The following is a 20,406-nucleotide window of genomic DNA, read 5'->3' on the forward strand; positions in this document are numbered from 1 at the left end:
GTATTTGAGACAATTTTAGTCACTAAATATATTGCATAAGCCTCAAAATTTCGCTAATAAATGTTCAAACTTTTGTGCAGACCTGCGTAATATTTTTAGGGATTAAACACTGAGTTAGCCATTTTTAAAAATCTGCTTAAATATAGTGATTTTACATCACTATTCCCATGGATGTCTGATTATTATTGAATCTCCCACTTACCAATTTATTTACCAATCTTCATTTAATGGCTAATATTTATTAATTTACCAATCTCAATTCAATGTGTATTATTTACTATTCATATATTTGTATAATGTATCCAAAACAGTTATCTAATATATCTAAAACAATCAATATATTATCAATATAATTATATGATCATTTTGTTTCTTCGTTCAGTCTTGATATCCTTATCCTTTCTTCCTAACAACAATTGCATCAGGTGATCTCCCCCAAAATCTTTCCCCTTCACAACCCCAATCCATCACCCCCAAGGAAAAATTGATTATTTATATACGAAAATTATTGACATTTAGTATATTATATAAAATTTATTTCTTCTTTTTTTTAACGGCTACTACAGTTATATTCCATGTATAACGGAGTTTCTATAACACATTGGCCCGATTTCTTAGATGGCTGTGGGATTTGTAATACTATGATACCTGAGTGTCGGTGTCCTCGTTATAATATATTAATAATTTTCTTAGAGAGTGTTTAGATAAACCCTAAATAATTATTATCGGCTAAAGTAAGAAGTTATCTTTGAAACTACCTTATCATTATTTATAAGCAAAATATGATCTAAATGTATTATTTCTCTGCATTTTGTAAAATCACTTTTGACAATCTTTAAAAAATATTGATAGAAGTCAATAAAATTAAGAAATATTCCTCTCTAGTTCATAATTATTTTTTCCGGTTATGAACGGCGCACACTTTGGCAGGGCCTGGTCATTTTCGTTCAAAAAATTTTACTACAGAAGGCCCCTTGAATTTTATCATTTAATAAATAAAACAAAGATTTTATGTCAATCTAATTTATTCCTTAATGATATATATTTGACTCCATTTTTTATTTATATTTTTATATGTTTTTAAAATGTTATCTAAAGTTATATTTTTACTCACCACCAAAATGAAAATATATTTTTATAATAACTTCACGTTTTATTCAATATTTGTTAAGTTATATAAATAATTTATATTTAATATCATACAAACAGATAAATTAAAAAATAATAAAATTTATTATATACATATATATAACTAATAAATTATTAAAAACATAAAACTAACAAAAATATACAATTAAATATTTTAAATTTAAATATCAGTCTGATGTAAATAACGTAGTGTTTGTTTATTATTTTTTATTATTTTTACTACAAATTCCACGTGCTTTTTAAATATTCACATTTTGATTTGTTGATTTGTAAATTTGCGTATTCTCATTTATTTCAAGAAAAATTATTAATTCTCATAATGATATATCATGCTGGTAATAATAAATATATTGACATTTATATATTATAACTTTGGTTTAAGTTTATGAATTTAAATTTTAAATGAATGACATTATAAAATTTGAGTAATTCATTCCTATTTGACATTCTAACTACTAATTTATTTATGTAAGAATTATAAGTTTTTAAAATAAACACCTAATATATAATAATTATTTTCAATCTAAATCATACCCTCCACATAAAATAATAGTTTTATTCTTATCAAAATAATTTAACATATCTTAACCTTAACATTTAAAAAATTTTAAAACGTAAAACATTGATTTTTAATTCATAAATAACTCCACCCTTTTCTAAATTAAAATATAGCCATTTTCTTTTTGAATAAATAAAAAACGTAATTTTATTTTTGAGACAAACAAAAAATGTTATATATTTGGGTACGTTTTTCCTTTTTTTTCATTCATATATATATATATTATATACATATAATAGTTTTATAAAAATAAACAATTTAATTTAATAGATATTTTTAAAATAGTGTGAGCTCAAATATTTAACCCGAAGGTCCTTTATAGACATTAAAATCAAATTATTTTATTACAAATAGAACAAATTAAATTTACTTTATTCAAATCTTTTTTTTTTATTAAAATATTGATTATTTTAAAAAATGCGTTCATAAGTTATAAATTTTTGAGATATTAAAATTTATTTTTGAAATGGTTAAATTTAAACGAACATTTTGACCCTGAAGATATGTGCAATATATAAATATTTAATATTCCTTATTTTTTTAAAAAAAAATATTTTGATATTTCCTGAAAATATGTTATTTCTTTATTTTGAATGAAAGATAAAAAATATTTTTAATGTACGCATTTTAAAATCGTTTAGATAAATTACGCTTGTTTGCTTATAAGCTTATATTATTTTGTTGGTATTGTATATTTGCTGAATTGATATAATTTTATGAATTAAAGATTATTTTAAAATATTAAACGAAAAAAAAAATTATGTAAATAAAAAATGAGTTTATTTTCTATTACTTTTTAAATAATCTAACCTTTCATCACAAATACACTTATCTTCGTCATTCACATAAAATATTTACGCGAACCCTAATTGGAGATTTTTGAAGTATAATATAATTAAAAAGTAACAACATTATTTTATGACCATTGTTATTAGTTTGTTTTGGTTCATCCTTATATATAGCAGAGACTTGCAGAGGTGTTTTTTTTTAAAAAATATCTTCGGTCCGGCCCGGTTTGTGTACCCCGGCTTATGGCCGGGTCTGCATCTCTGATATATAGTTTATCATTTAATGGATATTTTCCTTAAACAAAACCCTCTAAAAATTTTTTTAAATTTAAGAGGAACTAATATGCGGGTTTTTTTGCAAAAATAAATTATGTAAATTTAATATTTTTTTTAGTTCTTTCATTTTATCCATTAATTAATAGTTACATTATTTATTCACAAAATAAAACAATAAATAATTAATTCAAAGTTTTCTGCTTTTATTTATAGCTGTACTATATATATTTAAAAAAAAAATATTGTTTAACATTGTAATTTCTCATTAACATATCACGCCATATTGCGCTTCTTCCTTTATTCACTCGCGAAAGTTCACGATGTTAAAACATAGAATAATTTATAGTTCGAACCAATCGTGTGTATATGTATTACTAGATTGGCGATTCGTTAATTAAAAATGCGCACACGCAGGTGTCCGCTGATCATTTTGTGGTTTTCGCTTCGGCTAATTATCTTATTATATGAATGCACATTAATGTCATTTAACCGACGCGCAAACCACAAAACAACAGATGACTCCTATGTATAGATACTTTTAAATACATTAAATGAATGAATCTAATCTAGTAATATATATCAGAGACCTGCAGAGGTACCATTTACACGGCCGGCCAGGAATTTTTTAAAATTTTTTAGGTCCAGTCCTTGTACCCGGTTTATTTTATTCATCATTGATTTAAACGAAGATTAGTTATATTTTTTATTTTTCAAGATAAAACTAATGAATAAATAGCCTCCTTTTTTTGTAATGCCACAACTTAAAATTTAATAATTAATAATTAAAAAAAATAACTTATTTTGAAACAAAAAGGCCTGCCCTACTTTGTAATAATATGGTATTTTTAAAAATTTTTCATAATGTTTGTTTGTATTCAATTTTGTCAGTCAGAAAAAATAATCTTAATTATTATAATATAATATCTATTCGCGTATTGCGATGTTCATTCCTGAATATTAATTATATATATAGAAAAGTCTGTTTTTTTCTAAAAATACTTTATTTATATTTATAGCAGCGACGGACACCAAATAACTAAATCGTAATTTTTCTCACGAGAATTTAAATTAAAGGGAGTTATTTTTATAACATTTAAATCCGACATTAAGTATTACTTAAAGAGCTCGATTTTATGCCTGAAGATTTGGCCACAGTTGGTGCAAAGGTTTTTGACATTTATTAACAAAATCTCGAGGCTTGGAAGATATTTTCTGGCCAAAATATTGAGTTCGCCATAGGCTTAAATTAATCCTAACAACACTACCTGACATAGACTGTTGATAGTATTATTTGTCAATAAAATAAAATAAAAAATTGACAATAAGAAGTTGAATTACAAATTAGACTTGTTTCGGCATAATATAAAAAATAATTTGAGCGAATTGTCAAGTTGAAATAATCGGCTTTGTTATTATTACATTTCATATTTATAAAAAAACCAATAAATCATCTTATTTTTATGAAGATATTTAATAATACCCTACTTACCTCAGGGATATAAATGTCATTCCTTCTTTTCTTTTTCTGCGAATTTATTTTTTACTTTTTTTTAAAGTTTATTTTTTGTTCGCATTCTTCGAATTTTATTTTTAAATATTTTTAAATTTTAGGTCATGAATTTTTTTTTTGAGATTAAAGCATTTGTTTCAATTTTTTAAAAAATATAATTTGGGAACGTTCTAATAAAACTAATCAACGTAATGACATAATCTATCTAGACTGATGACTCATTTATTAAAGTGCCTTAAAAAGTGTTCATTCATTTAAGTCCACTACGGTATAAAATCATTTTTTACAGATAATGATGGTATATTCATATAAATATTTTTTTTTAAATTTTCTTTTTTTAAAAAATCTAATTATCGATTCTTGCTATCTCGCTTACCCTTTTTTTTTTCTTTTTTCCTTCCTTTCGCAAAACACACATGACACAATAACAAACATATTTATTTATTTTTAAATGATTTGTGACCTAATTGTATTTTTTAAAAAATATTATGTAATTTGCGCTATATCGAAAAAAATGATAATTTTAGGACGGCCAATCAGGAAATAGCCTGCCCGTTATTTTTTAAAAACAGCCACATTAAGATGAAATTTTAGACCACCTTTCCCCCAAAAAAGCCTTAAGATTTCTTGAAAAGAGCATGGTCTAACCCTAACCATATAATTAGTGATATTTAACAAAAAGGAAGAATAGGCGTTACCTCCAAATTCACAAAATGATGATAGTCACTTAATTGTTGTAGAGACAAAGGTACACTTTAAAAAAAGTGTAAAACAAAAGTAAAGCATTAGCAAAAAAATAAACAAAACAGCTAAAATTAAACATTTACATACATCATTTACATACATATGTATGTTATCGTCAATATGTTATTTTTTTAACTATGAATCATTTTTGAGCGCGCTTTCTTAAATTTAAAAATCTGGTTTTACCGGAAATGTTTTCCAGCATGCTTAGAATACCTATCTTATTGAAATGTAGACAATTTTTCTGTTGACCTTTGAGTCATTTATAATATATTTTTTAAAAAAATTTATGGAAAAACTAATATAAATTATATTAAGTTCAAAAGATCATAGCAAATATTTGTCTAAAATTCATAATTCCAAACATAATGGAATACATATCCAGTAAAATAAGATTTTTAATTAAAAAAATGATCTAAAGTTTAAAAAATAACACATAGTAGCATAGCAAACATATTTAAATTTACTTGCTATTTTATTAGATTCGGAACCAGTTCCTATTAACCTTCAATACTCAGATGAAAAAAAATGACGTTAGCACTCTGGTGGGGTTTAATAGACCCCAATTCCAAATGTATATCACCAGAGTTATATTCATTATATTCTGATTTAATATTTGGATAATAGATCTGACCTTAAACTTGACAAAATATTTATTTATTTGCATTTCTTAAGCTAATAAAATTGATGAGGATAATTTGTACCAAAATTTTCTAATATTAATTTTAAAAAAAAATTTGATGGATCTTTATTCTTGAATATAATATAAAATAAAATTTACAGTAATACATTCAAACATTTAAAAAAAATATAGAACATTGAAATATGTTAAATGTGACATGCGAGACATTTATTACATAAAACATTAATGTGCTTAAACATAATTTTATTTTACATATTTGACTAAAATGTTTTGTTTTTTTTAATCCTTTTTTTCTAGGACACACACTACATCTTCCTCTTAAAGGCTTAATATTCTCATTTTGTTTTTTGCCTAATATATTGTATATAGATTCCTTCAGAAGTCGTGGCAATCTGAGACATATTTTCTTACTTCCAAATGTGGGCTTAGTTCCATAGCTAATTTTTTATTACTTCTAGTAAAGGTTTTTTTTACTATGCTGTATATATAAAATGAGAATGTGTTATGTTAAGATGTTTAAATTGTTAAGGGCCATTGATATGACCTTCTTGAAATTTTATAAAATTCTGTCATTTGGTCTACCACATCTGCCTCATCTTTAGTCATATTATAAAATGTTATGATTTCAGGTTTGTATAGGTTATTATTATAAACATTTATATTATGATGAAATTTTGATAGCATTATGACATTTTTCCTTTTTTTTGAAAATAATAATAATGTTATGTCTTCTTGAAATCTAACTATGCTATCACAGATTTCCTTTCCTTTGTTAATATGAAATCATTGGAAATTTTTGGTTTATTCTTCCTTAATGTGCCCACTAATGTTTATTTATGTGTACGCAATTATTCTGAAATTGTATAAGATAAGGAGCAGTTATCAACAAGAGCTTGAAAAATATTTATAATATGAGTTGCTTTGTCTATCATTTTTCTCTCTTATCTTGTTAATATGTCATCAAATCTCATTGTATGAATTAGAAATTTGAATCTTTTGAATGGCATTGTTGCTTTAAATATCTCAATTCCAAACCCATCAAATCTCCCTAAATCTGACATATTTTGATGGTTAGATTTAAAAATTCCAGCTAAAAGAATTCTCACTAATGCCTTGTCTGTTATATCAACTTCTTTAGTAGAACTTTCATATTTGTCAGTACAGTTAACTTAGAATTTTATTTTTTTTCATTGCTATGATAATTAATCTCTTCAATCATTTTTGGAACAAAAAACATTTTTCTAGAGTGTCTGCTTCTTTCCCATATTCTTTTAATCCTGGCAAATAATCTTTTGGCCAGTTCTTTTACATATTTACCTAAATAATATTTAAGTCTATTGTTTGTTTCAACTACTAACATATCTTCATCTAATTTAGATTATGTATCATGATCACTATCATATAATTATCCTCACTATTAATTACATTGTCATAATCATATTAAATAATTTTATATTTAATTTTAGAATCTGCAAAAATCATGGTAAATGATAAAAATAATTTTAGAAATGGGTCAGCTGGTGATTATAAAAATAAAATAACTCCACCAGGAAAAATGTTTGTTCTTTTTCATACATCTCGTTCAAAATATTAGATATTTAAATTTCGTTTTAATAAAATTTTAATTTAAAAAAAAATTAAGAATTAAAATATCAAATTTGGAATATAGATTCTAAGATATATTTGATGAAGCTACTGAAGAATCCAGGTCATAATGATTAACCGTTTTTATGCAATATTATTTCTAGCATACCCACTGGAGTATTGAAGGGTTAAATAGATCAGTTAGAAGAAAATAGGAAAATGGCGAATGCTTGAGTGGGAAAACCCCAATTCGGTTCTGTATAAAATATTAGTTGAAGTATCCAGACCAATTTTGATTGCACATTTCTTTGTTTTCCCTATACCTGAATCAATATGGCAGAAAAAAATTTATAAAAATTAATAAACACAAAAAACTCTAAATTGTAATATGATAGTTGGAATAAAATTAAAAATTTTATTATTATAAAGCCTTAACCACATACATAATTTATAACGAGAATATAACATTTGCTCATAACTAAAATCGTAATCAAAAAAAAATTAGCATCTTAATTATGCCATATAATATAATATTTATTACGATTTCATAGTAAATGATTCGTTATGCATAAGAACCATTACAAAAAAAATATTTATTTTTGTGATCTCCTAAGCGGGTCATCCATCAATAATGGCAAATTTTTTTTGGCAAGGTTCAAATTTGGTTTGGGTTAGAAACGGCAAAGTCAATCAAAAATTTTACAAATCATTTATCTTAAAAAAATAGTTTTTAGAGAGTATTTAATATTTTTATTAGAGATCTGCGGAGGTACCATTTGTACAGCCCAGCCCGGATTTTTTTTTCGGCCCGCGTTTTATACTTTCAGGCCAGACCCGGCTTTTTTTTTTTTACCTAATAATGGCGATTTCAAATATTTGGTTAAAAAATATACCGCCCGGCCCGAATATTTTTTAAAAAATTTTCAAGCCCGGCCCGGCTATTTTAAAAAAAAATTTTCGGCCCTGCCCATGTAATTTTTATTTAGTCAAACTATGTCATAATATTGATTATCTTACTAATATAGGATCATTGCATGTCGAATTACACACCCCTCTCTGGTGTTGTTAAACGGCTCGTTTTGAGCCGATTTTTAAAAACGGCTAACTCAATATTTTTGCCAGTAAAATATTTCCCAAGCCTTGAGATTTTGATAATTTATGTATAGACCTTTGTTCCTTTTATGAGCAAAATCTTTAGGCTTGCGTAATATTTTTCTGGATGAAGTATTGAGTTAGCCGTTTTTAAAAATCGGCTCAAAACGAGCCGTTTAACAACACTACCCCTCACAGCCCATACCTTTTGATTTCCAATAAAAATTTATATGTTGGTTAAATTATGTTTATAGTTAAACCAAAAAAAATATTGATAGGTTTTTTATTTCCCGAAATATTAGAGGGTAAAAGCGCAAAAATCAACCATTTTTTTTTACTTTTCTATCAACACATTATTTGTTATAATATTATAAGAAATTAATTTTTTAAAAATATTAACAATAATTACATTTTTTATTATATTTTTTTAAAAATTTATATAACGATTTGATTAGTGATATATTTTATAAATATAACGCCTGATAATATATAAAATATATATATATTTAATTATTAAAATTAGAAGTATTATAATTTATACTTATTTATTTAGTTGTATATTATTCTACCTAATTATTCTTTAATTTATAATACACGTATTATAATTTAAATAATATTATTTTTGATTTTAATAATATTAAATTTACTTCTCTTTTTTTTTATCTACTAGATTACAATCTCATAATATTTTAATTTTATTTAATAAAGGAAATTAAAATATTATTTATAATTAAGTAAATGATTACTAATTAAGGTGGAGTGTAGATGTATTTAAAAATAATTTTATGATGGCCATCTTGTGTTTTTGAATAGTTTTTTTTGAAGGATTTATATAAAATAATATTTTATGCAGTAATAAAATTCATCAAGTCGAGTTATATATATAAAAAAAAATATCGCGAGTAATGTAGACAAATAGTTATAGATGTCGTTAAAATTAAATAAATTTCTGGCCGGGCTATACTTTTAAAATTAGACCCGACACAGAACACTAATATTTATTATATCTCCGCTTAAATATTTATTTTATTAATTAACATGATGTTTCTGACGATTAGCTAACGAGATTTCTTCGGGAGATAATATATATATGTAAATGTCCTCGGGCTGTGTTATTGGATTAACCGAAGAGGGGGATATCTGATTTTGATAAATTTAAAATTTCGTCGATAATGGCAAATTTGGAAGACGCCGATGGTCCATTGAGGTGTAAAATTTTTATTTTCATCTCTTGATTTGTTGCATTCTCGTCAATTACGAATCTTAGCCATCATTTATCCTCCTTCAAATGTAGTGTTAAACGGCTCGATTTGAGCCGATTTTTATAAACAACTAACTCAATATTTTATCCAAAAAAATGTTACGCGGAGCCTAAAGATTTTTCTCATAGATGACGCAAAGATTCGCACATTTATTGGTGGAATCTCGAGGCTTAGGCAATTTTTTTGGCTAAGATATTGAGTTAGCCATTTCTAAAAATCGGTTCCAATCGAACCGTTTAACAACACCGTTCAAATGTGACGCCATCCATTAAAATTCATTAAATATTTTATATTTATCAGCTGCACTTGAATATGATCATTATTTGGACGTATTCAATAAAAAATATCCTTTAGAATATTAATAAGTCATACGCAAAATATGATTATTTTTTTTATCTGGCCTAAAAAGACTAGCTTAGCTTATTAAGAAAAATTTTTTTTTACCGTACCTGTAGATTATCTATGCCAAGATATACTTGTTTTACATGACATATTATAGGATGTCGATTTTTATTTTGCAATATCTTCTAAAATTATGTTTTTTAAAACGGGTGGTGTATGGTCTTACTGAAAAAAAGAGATAGTTTCCTACAAAAATAACAATTGTTCCTTCCCCGAAAAAAAAAATTAATAATTGCCGCGATAAATTTTAGTAAGTTTCTAATAGATAACAAATAATTTGATTAGCAGGAAATGTAAAAAAATTGTTGATTTTGCACTTACGACCTTGTTATTTCAAGAAATATTAAAATCTTGTTTTCGACTTAAAAATATAACACGCAATGTAACAACCATAGATAAAAATAGGATATTTATTTAATTTCTACAATAAGAAAAGGATTTTAAAATATTTTACAAGCCACATTCGGCCATAAACATTGTCCATATTTTTAATCAGTGATTAACTTTTTTGGGGGATTAAAAAACAAACTGACCATTCACGATAATGCACCAAATATCGCCTTGGCGTTGGCCTTGAGAGAAAGGAAAATTTTAAAGTGTTCCTTGTTTCGTCCGTAGTTTTTGGCATATAAATTATTGTTACTTTATGACATTAATTCGGAGAAAAACGGCAAAATCCATTTGATCACCGGGTCTACATTTATTAATTTTAAGGTAAGAAGACGCCTTAAAAAAATAATAAATTAATGGGATAACAATAGTTTATCAACTGAACTGAACACCCAAATTTTTTTGAATTTCAAAAACGAATTTGATTCATGATTAATATATGCCTCTGACTCCAGATTCAAGCTCAGCTTCAAAGATTCACAAAGAATTTTTTTGCTAATTATGACCATGTTACTTAATATAAGTATAAACACGTTTAACCAGGGATCGCTCATTTTTCCCCCATTCTCGTTTGGGCATTAAAGAAAATACGTTCCCTATTGTGATTCGTCCTTCATTTTTTTTTACTTTGCTTAAATTTAAATTAAATTTTTTTTTTCGTTAAAATTTGGGACCGATGTCCCTATATAATGTGGTCTAGCAATTGGTACAGTTAAAGCACCTAATGTTAGCCAAATCTAATATGGTCTAATCGAACTTTTTACCTAAAAAAAGTCTTTAAAATGTCAAAAGGTTGAAAATTAATATTTTTAGAATAACAACAACCTGACTAATCCTTTTTCGAAATGCTAATATCGACTCTTGATGTCGCCACGTTATACCCCCCTCCCCAGTTAATTTTTAACCAATCACAAAATTTTATTGAAACTAATTTGAAAGAAGGCTTATTGTTTCTTACTTATTGAGGCCCTTGATATGTATGTTCTCCCTCAATCCTGATATCTCTGCGAGATTATTTTTTTTCTGATAATAATTTTGGAAGAAATATTATTTATTTTTTTGGTAGCTACCTTTAGGTTTATATATTATACATAAATTTGTCGATAAGACAATCGTGGTTGATTGCCAAAATCACTCTTTTTAATTGTCAATATTGACAATTTCAATATTCCTCTTTTTTTATTATAGTATAAACTTATTAAAAAAAATTTTCTTCTTCCACATATATATATAGAATAAAATGACCAATTTGGCGTATTCATATTGTGAAGAGACATCATTCTTCGACACACCCTATACCTTTGAAGTAAAATTTGTTGATTAATATTTTATTTTTAAAAAAAAATAAATTTTCATTTAATTTAAACTCGAGGTTGAATTTAATTAATTAATTCCCTTAATCAAGAAAAATCATTTTGAATAAATTTGAGCCTCAAATGGTCAAATTAGCTACAAACATAAAATTGAAATAATGATGACCTATTTATATTTTATTTTTTTATTAAAATTCTTTTTTAGCAAAATTTTACCCCATCAACCACTTTCGATCTATTTTTTGAATCACACGATGGTATTATTTCACAAGCTTTAGAATCAACTTTCCCATTTTCAGTTTTCTTTTCATTTTATATTTTATTTTTTTTTGAAATATAATTTTTATTCGATTAAAATATTATTTACAATTTTTTTAAACCTAAAATTGTTTATCATTTCGTAAATATAGGGCAACCATTTTGAAATATTTTTTAAAAAAATAAATATATAAATATGATAACTTTTTTTGTCACATGGTGTCAATTTTTTTAAAAGTAATCGATCTCTATCAGATTTAGGGTAGGCCTATTCATACGAATACGAGTAGTCGAGTATTCTCGTTCAAAGGGATCGATACGAATAATTCATTATTCGTTTTATATTCGCTCTTTTTGGATTGGCCCGTTTAGACACGGTACAAACTGCGCAATATGGACCTAGCCAATAGCAACATAAATGATGTTAAAAGGCTCGATTTGAACCTGTTAACTCAATATTTTACGCCAGCCTAAAATTTTTGCTTATAGACGGTACAAAGGTCTGGACATTTATTTGGGAATTCTCAAGGCTTAGGCAAGATTTATCTTGCTGAAATATTGAGTTAGCCATTTTTAAAAGTAGGTCCAAATCGAGTCTTTTTAACAACACTAAACATTAATTTAAAAAAAAACAATGTTAAGCCAAAATAGATTTAATTCATATCTATTGACATTAAAAATATATTTAAAAAAGAGTCAAGCCAAAAAAAATTTAATTATCTATTGACATTTATTATACCTCGCAATTTGTTTTTTTATTATAGCGCATTTTGCATCGAGTTTTAGAATTTTTGGTCCTGGAAATCTTTTATAGACATTAGAAATATTCCCTAGCTTAATCAATTTTTCTCCCTTCCCAGCATTTAACGTTTAAATTTTGTCCTATAGCGAGAAACTTTAAAATCGCGGTTGTTACTGTAAATCATTTCAAAAAAATGGCACTATGTGAGTCTTAAAAAAACATCTATATCAAGTGCTATAGAACAGCTGGTGTTTGTAAAATCTAAAATCCTATTTTAACACCTATACATCAATTTAATTTTTAAAGGACGATGAAAATGCTTTTAACGATATTTTGCTATCCACGTCACCTATCAATAATTACCACGCGGAAAATAAAACTCGCAAAAGGAATACTAGCTCATCCTCGATTCTTTCCCTCTCACTCGGTTCCCCCACCTTTTTTAACACGACGGGCGTAAACAAATACGATCATCATCAAATCGAACATTTCGAGAAATTTTTCGATTTTAAATGCCTGAGCAATGTGGGAGATTGCAATGGTAAGAAAAACGGGGATAGTAGTGAACGAAGAAACGACGAAGTATATAGCGAAGTCGATGATAGCACCAATGGTAAAACTAAATTCTTGTTTGAGTTTGATGTATAAAATATAAGTCAACTGAGAGTAAGGAGATTTATGGCAATTAGATATTGTCTCCTATCAAATTTTTTCTTTAGATCCAAGTAAGGAGTAAGATCCGGTAATCCATAATGATTATGTTGATTTTTCACTTTAGCTTAGTTTTGGAAAGACTTAGAAATTAGAAAATTTCAGGATAGTTTTATATTGATTAAATTTTTAAATTACACGTGAAATAAATAATAATAATTTATATCACTAGATTTCCAAAAATTTGACATATCCCAATTGCTGATGCAATTCGAAAGTAATTTATTGTTTGATTATATATTTTTTTAAAAAAATTTAAATGAAATGAAACTCATTTACAAACATGTTATAATACATATGTTGTTAAATCAAATTATTTAATTTAATAAAAAAAAAAATGAAAACAGATGACCACAATGGCAATAACTCGCGCAAAAAGGAAGAAGAAATTATATCTCTTCAATTGGACCTCGAAAATTATCTTTCTTCGAATTGCGATATCTTTTCGGCTTGTAGTAGCATTAACATCGACGAAAATAGTAAATTTGAATCTAAAAATTCTTCTTCCGCTTCTTCCCAGGATTCCTACATGTCCTTAGTTAATAATGATGCGGTATTAAATTCGTCAGGTGCTTCTAAATCTATTAAAAAGGAGAACTCGAAAGGCGTTGTTAACATCGATAAAATGAATATTGTCGCTCCAAACCCATCTCTAGTCATTGATAGCAAAACGGGAAAAGTCAACTTGGAAGGAATTACAAAGACTAAAATAGTCCAAAATATCGGTATGTTGCAAAGAAAAAACTATTATTTTTTAAATACTTATATGGACAATAAGCTTATTCAAATACGAATCCAATCATGAATTTGAATTATTGATATTTGTATGGCTAATAAAATACACCATTTTTGATTGGTATAATTCATTATTCGATGCTTTTTCGTTTTTGTATAAGCCTAATATAGATACGAATTTTAGGAAAATGGTTTATTATATGTTCTGCTCATGCCTTAAATTTATATATGTATGTGTATGCTAGAGGTGAGTTAGCAATTTTCAACTCCTCTTTTATAGCCAAATAATTTTATGATTATTAAATTTTTAATATAATTATTTCTTAATTTATTAGATAACGTTCAAGCGGACACCAAAAAAAATCCGAAATGTAATCACGTTGATCACGACTATTGCATAAATTCTGGAGGTAGAGAAAATTATACGGTTATTAACCATTCCACAAAAGTGGAATATGCCAACGGTGCTTCTTCTTACAACACTAACACTTCTCAAAAGTCTGTGTACAATGCATCATTTAACAATAACACAAAAATAGGTTTCGGGAAGCTTAAATCTAACCTTTTAAACATGACTAAGAACTTACCAACGCTTTTGCCTAAAAAAATTAACAGTCCTACTTCAAACTACTTTGGAAATTCTACGCCGGGTAGCATTTGCCATGACGGTATGCGTGATAGCGACGAAAAAACTGATAAGCCCACCAAATGCAACAGTAAAATATCGCTCCTCAATTGGTCTAGCCACATCAACCTAAACAATTCTGATTTCGGCAAAAAGAGTTTCGTATCCTTACTTTTTAACGCTGGGACATTTGCCAAACAAAATCTATCGAGCAAGACAGAAGGAATCGGCGCATACAATCATAATCACAGGAAACGGCAGATTTCGAATAGCATGGCCTGTGATGCCACCCTATCCGGGAAAAAATTTTCCTCTCAACGCTTAGCAAATATTAATGGCAAGCAAGATGGATCAGCCATCATCACTATAAGTGACAATATGGGCAAAGTTCTCGTTTTGAACAACAAGGACGATACAACTAATGTCATAGCTAATATTAAGCCTGAGTACATCATATATATTATATAAACCTATTATTTTTACATAAAACCTGTAATTGATTTAATCCGTGCATTAAATGATTAAAAATTGATAATATGGAAATGCGTAAGGAAAAATATCCTCTGATTGTATTTGAGTATGTTTAATAACTAACGTGAGGAGCTCCAATTTTTATATTTCTTCGTGCTTTCATTCATGTCTCAGACAGGGGTAAAGAATTTGGTAACCATATTTTAAAACTATTCAGATTTAAAATTAATCTTCAATTTCTGCTGGCTTTACAATAATTAGTGGTGAAGAATTTAATTATTAAAATTATTTTTCAAGAAATGGTGGTTTATTAATTTTGTTGTTTTTCTAATATATTTTGATCCATGTTGATTACTGATCCTTGAATTCCTGATAAAACTGATTTACCGATTAATATTTAGTTAACCTTACTTTAATGAGCCTTTTTATATAATTTCGGAAATTAGATGCATCGAAAAGTCCCAAATTGTAAAATTTTTAGTTTTTTTTAAAAAAATAGAGAACTCAGCTATTGAATGACACCAAATATATACAGACTGCTATTATTTTATTTTTCGACTAATCCTTTATTTTATTATTATGCGTGCTTTTTAAACTTTAAACGCTCATATCTGAGGAACTAATAGAGTTAGACCAATAAAATTTTGATTTCAGTAATCCTCACAAACATATTTAAACCAGTGTATAAAATTTTGATTTGAAAGATGTTACCTAAAAGATTTTGATTTCATGTGGTATGGAGGGTATGATCCATTATTTAGATTGAAAGTTGAGTTAAACCCCTATAATATACATCCAATATCTATAACCCATAGCTGCCTGCTCAAATAGATTGTCAAAAAACTAATTCTTAAATCTTGGTTAATTTTTTTTAAAATTAATAAAAAATAAAAGTTTTAATTAATATATTTATTTTTTTCATAGCCCTACCATCTACACTATATACAAAAAATCTTGCAATCAAAGTGACTCAAATAGTAATTGTTCGAACGTAGCAGCTTCCCTGTTTTCAACTTGGAACGATATTACATTGCCTGACTATAATGTTGATACCCTTACACAAAATTATGTCCAAGCAAAGTTAGTCACGTTAATTTCAATTTATTTTTAGCTTTTAGGGGGGAAGGCCTGGAAATTTTTTTTATATATTTTTGGGTAAGAGGCCCATTACCCCTAAAATAAGTGTAGTACTATTGAGGCAATTTATTAGAGCTATTACAAAGTTGTTCGGAAAATATGCATCATATAATAGTGCGAATAAAGAAAAATATTTAAAGAACACATATTGTGTTCTTAAAAAAAGGAGCATAGTTTTATTTTTATAGATTTTACCCATTACATGTAGTCCTAATTTCATTACTACTCATGTGCGAACACCAAATTATGTTTAGTAACAAAAAAATAAATTTTAGAAAAATCAGACATGTAATATCTATAATTTAAAGTAATCTTTAAAAAAAAAGATACCAAACCTTTCAATTTGCGAATTGTGATTTACATTAATCATTATTTATAGGTGTTAAACGGCTCGATTTGAGCCGATTTTTTAAAAAAACGGCTAACTCACTATTTTAGTCAGAAGAATTGTCTAACCCTTAGATGTCCAAACCTTTCCATTTATGAGCAAAATTTTAAGGCTTGTGTAATAATTTTCTGGTGAATTAGCCGTTTTATAAAATCAGCTCAATTCGAGCCACGCCATCTAATTAATCCAATTAATAATAGAGCGATTTTTGAAGTAATACGCTATTTCATTATCTTTATAAATATATAAATACGTTTTAAATATATGTTGAATTAATAAGAATCCTATTTTTTAATTGACTAAAATTATCAATTTAAAATATGACGAATATTCATTTGAATAATGAATATTTTTCAATTTTTATTCGGCCTACTCTATGATTTCTCCGAATTCTGCTTTGCAACATAATGAAAAAAATATCCCATTTGAAGATTTTGTTTTAAAGGATCAAATTTTAACTAAAAATGCTAAATATTTTTTGTAAAATAAATCTTTTTATAGGTAAATTCTGTAATCTTTTAATGAAATCTCTCAAATGCTTTTGTAATAAAATCTTAAAAGATTTTTGAATTTTTTTTTTCAAACTCTTACAAATGTATACAATATATGAGTGGGGATTTCCTTACACAATAATTTTGAGGATATTTTTTGCTTAAGCTTTTTTTTTCCTATTCCCAAATTCCCAAACAGCTACGAATGAGTTAAAATTAATTTTAATAATTTGTTTGAATTTAAATAATTTTTGAGATTATGTTAAATAAAGTTCAATTTATAAATTAATTTTAGTCTAGGATCATTTCGTATGTTCCTCATACAAATAAATTAATATATTATTTATTTTATTTTTAAAATTTTAGTTCGCAACAAGCCACGCTTCAAATAACTCCGCCTCATAAAGATGACGCTAAAATTGTAGAAAATCAAAAGGTAACGTATTTCAGAAATTATAAAAATATTTATTTTTTTACAGCAAGAAGAGGCTATTGTAAAGGTTCATCCTTTAAAAGTGGAAACGAGTTTAACGGAACTAAAAGGCCTGTTTAAAAAATTCGGTCCTATCAAAAATATCGAAATCATTAACGAGTAAAATTTACATTGTTTAAATTATGAAACGTGAATTTATTTTATTATTTAACAGTGCCGCATTCATAACCTACACAAATCATAGGGATGCCACAACAGCTATCAGAAGTAATTGTCAAATCATTTGGTTTTATAAATAATAATTAAATCTATAGGAGGAAAACATATTTCAGGGTATACAAAATTCACCGTTTCTTTGTTTTGCCCCCAAGATGATTCGACTCACTGTGGCGTTAAAAGTGTGACAAGTAAGATTAGATCCAAATATGATTTTTTTTAAAAAATTTCTTCAAATTTTTAAACTTTTTTGCTGGGAATTTTTTCAGCAAATATAATAGCGACTGATTTTCCATAATAAATTTACTACATCTACGGTTTTTGAGGGTTATCCATAAATCAGTCATCATTCCCAATGAGAAACCAGAAAGTTTTCTAAGAGATTTACTGAAGGGAGGCATAGCCACGAACCTATTTATTTTTTTTAGCGAAACGGCTCATTGAGCGTGTTATACTATTTTTAACAATTCATTGAACATCAAAGTATCCTTTTTAGTGTAATGAGATTTTTTTTTGTTTAATCTGAGCGATTAAATCAATAAACTCTTTATTTAAAACTTTAAAGTCTTTCATATTTTTATTTTTTAAAGGCGATTCTTTTCAACTCGATAGCGGTAAAAATTTTCTACCGCCAAATAACCCTGTTCCCACTTCCTCGCTCACTTTTATAACAGACGATATCACTACTATATCCCCTTCAAAATCACTGCACGAGGAACCCAATAAGACAAACCTTTCTCACGATGATTCAAGTCCAGTTAAAAACAACAAAAATAAACCACCCATATCCAATTTTAGGTATGCAACGCGGCACAGTAATATCAACAACATTTTGATATGCCAATAAAAATTTGAATAAAAAAAATAAATTCCCAATTCCTATTATATGTAACATTTGTTTCAGAAATATATTATATGTTTTTCTTTGTTTTTTTTAGCATTTATTATTATTTAGCGATATTTCCTATTCCTTCCAGCTAATTTTTTTTTTGTTATGCCAAAGATATAAGGATAATTTTAGTTTAAAATTATTAAATGCATGAGAAATATAACTATTATTTCATCGATGCGCTTGGCAATATTAGCGCAATTTCAATAAGCAATTTGTTTCCCTTTATTTTTTTGTTTCATTTTTTTATACAAACTTGTGATATATTTTGCAGTTAGCCTAATTGATTTTTTTTTCAATATATTTTTTTAAAGGTTAGTTTAATAATTTTAGCATATTTTAAAAAAATATTAATTATGAGACAAAATATGCTACACATGTTTAAATTATCAAAATTTTTATTTTACGGGGTCATCTCTTATATTAATCAAACACAATCCCTCCTTCCATATTATGTATATTTTTAATGTTTATATATTATGACTGTCAGCGATAATTATACCTCATCTAAAAAATTTATATTTTATTCATTTATACTAGAATTCTATTAGCCCAATTTTAGAAATATTTTTGTTACTATATTTTGCTGCTTAAATAATTTGTTTTGAAAGACAATTTAGTTCATTCGGTTGTATTTTTTAATGTACAATAAATCAAGTGAATATAAAAAATAAAAAAATTTGATCTTACATAAAGAGATAACAAATTTAGATTAAACATTACATATGCGTAGTAGCCAGGATTTTCTTAGGGGGGGGGGAATATATCATAAAATTCGGTTATATATAACTTTGTAATCCTCATTCTCCTGAGATATTCACAGGATAACAAATTTTAATAATTTTTTTAATATTTAAATGTAAATTAAAAATAATTTAAAAATCCGACTAGCACACAAATAAAAAAGCAGGATTAAAGGAGTGCAATAAAATTGTGGAAAAATAAGATTAATTACTAGGCCTAAGATTCTTTTATAGAATTGTCATCATCTTAAAATTATTTTAAAAAAAACCAGAGATAAACAAAATTGTATTTTTTTCGAAGATCAAAATATTTTTGCTAAAAATTTCTATGATCAAAGTCTTTGAATTTTGAGCAAATGTTTAACACTAAAAAAATTAATCTAATAAGCCAGATGGTTTTATCTTTTATTATATAAAATATAAACTGATTATTAAAATTAATAGGCGAAAATCGTGAAAACACTAACAAGAAATCGCAGTTGCTAAAAATACAAATTGATTTCTTTAATATTTTTTCACAAATTGTAAAAATAAAACTTGATTTTTTTCTTTAACATTTTTCTAATTTTTTATATTTTTACTTGTCTTTAAACATGAATAAATTTTTCTAAATGAAACCTTTAAAAGATAAGCTAAAGTGTTGCAATCCATTGAATAAACCAAACCATAAAAATTTAAAAAGAATTTACGTTCTCTACTACCTTGGATGCTTAATATAAATAGTGATTTATAACTTCAACAAAAAATATGTAATTCGTGCCGCTACCAGTTAAGTAAAATTGGTCCACACATTCCCGAAGAATTTATATCCCCAAGTAAAATTCTTTCATTTTAAAACATAAGACAGGACGCTAA

General features: G+C 26.3%; 1 protein-coding gene across 3 annotated transcripts; it reads left to right on the top strand.

Annotated features, from left to right (window-relative positions):
• Window positions 1–1,403: 1,403 nt before the first annotated feature.
• LOC135930066 (probable serine/threonine-protein kinase clkA) lies at window positions 1,404–19,356 on the top strand. Of its 3 annotated transcripts, XM_065466854.1 has the most exons (13): window positions 1,404–1,484; window positions 11,634–11,705; window positions 11,918–12,010; window positions 13,019–13,325; window positions 13,596–13,640; window positions 13,771–14,148; window positions 14,494–15,229; window positions 16,179–16,334; window positions 17,637–17,706; window positions 17,750–17,862; window positions 17,918–17,970; window positions 18,018–18,110; window positions 18,510–19,356. In XM_065466854.1, the coding sequence occupies exons 1-13, from the start codon at window positions 1,479–1,481 to the stop codon at window positions 18,764–18,766; spliced, it is 2,379 nt and encodes a 792-aa protein (XP_065322926.1). In that variant the 5' UTR covers window positions 1,404–1,478; the 3' UTR covers window positions 18,767–19,356. The 3 variants fall into 3 exon arrangements, with proteins under 3 accessions (XP_065322926.1, XP_065322932.1, XP_065322939.1); XM_065466860.1 differs by lacking the exon at window positions 11,918–12,010 and having other exon boundaries at window positions 1,405–1,484; XM_065466867.1 differs by lacking the exons at window positions 1,404–1,484; window positions 11,918–12,010 and adding an exon at window positions 1,599–1,617.
• Window positions 19,357–20,406: the final 1,050 nt, after the last annotated feature.

The sequence above is a fragment of the Gordionus sp. m RMFG-2023 genome, chromosome 1, assembly GCF_954871325.1.
Source record: "Gordionus sp. m RMFG-2023 chromosome 1, tfGorSpeb1-WG-v2, whole genome shotgun sequence".
In the NCBI taxonomy this organism is placed as follows: Eukaryota; Metazoa; Nematomorpha; class Gordioida; order Chordodea; family Parachordodidae; genus Gordionus; species Gordionus sp. m RMFG-2023.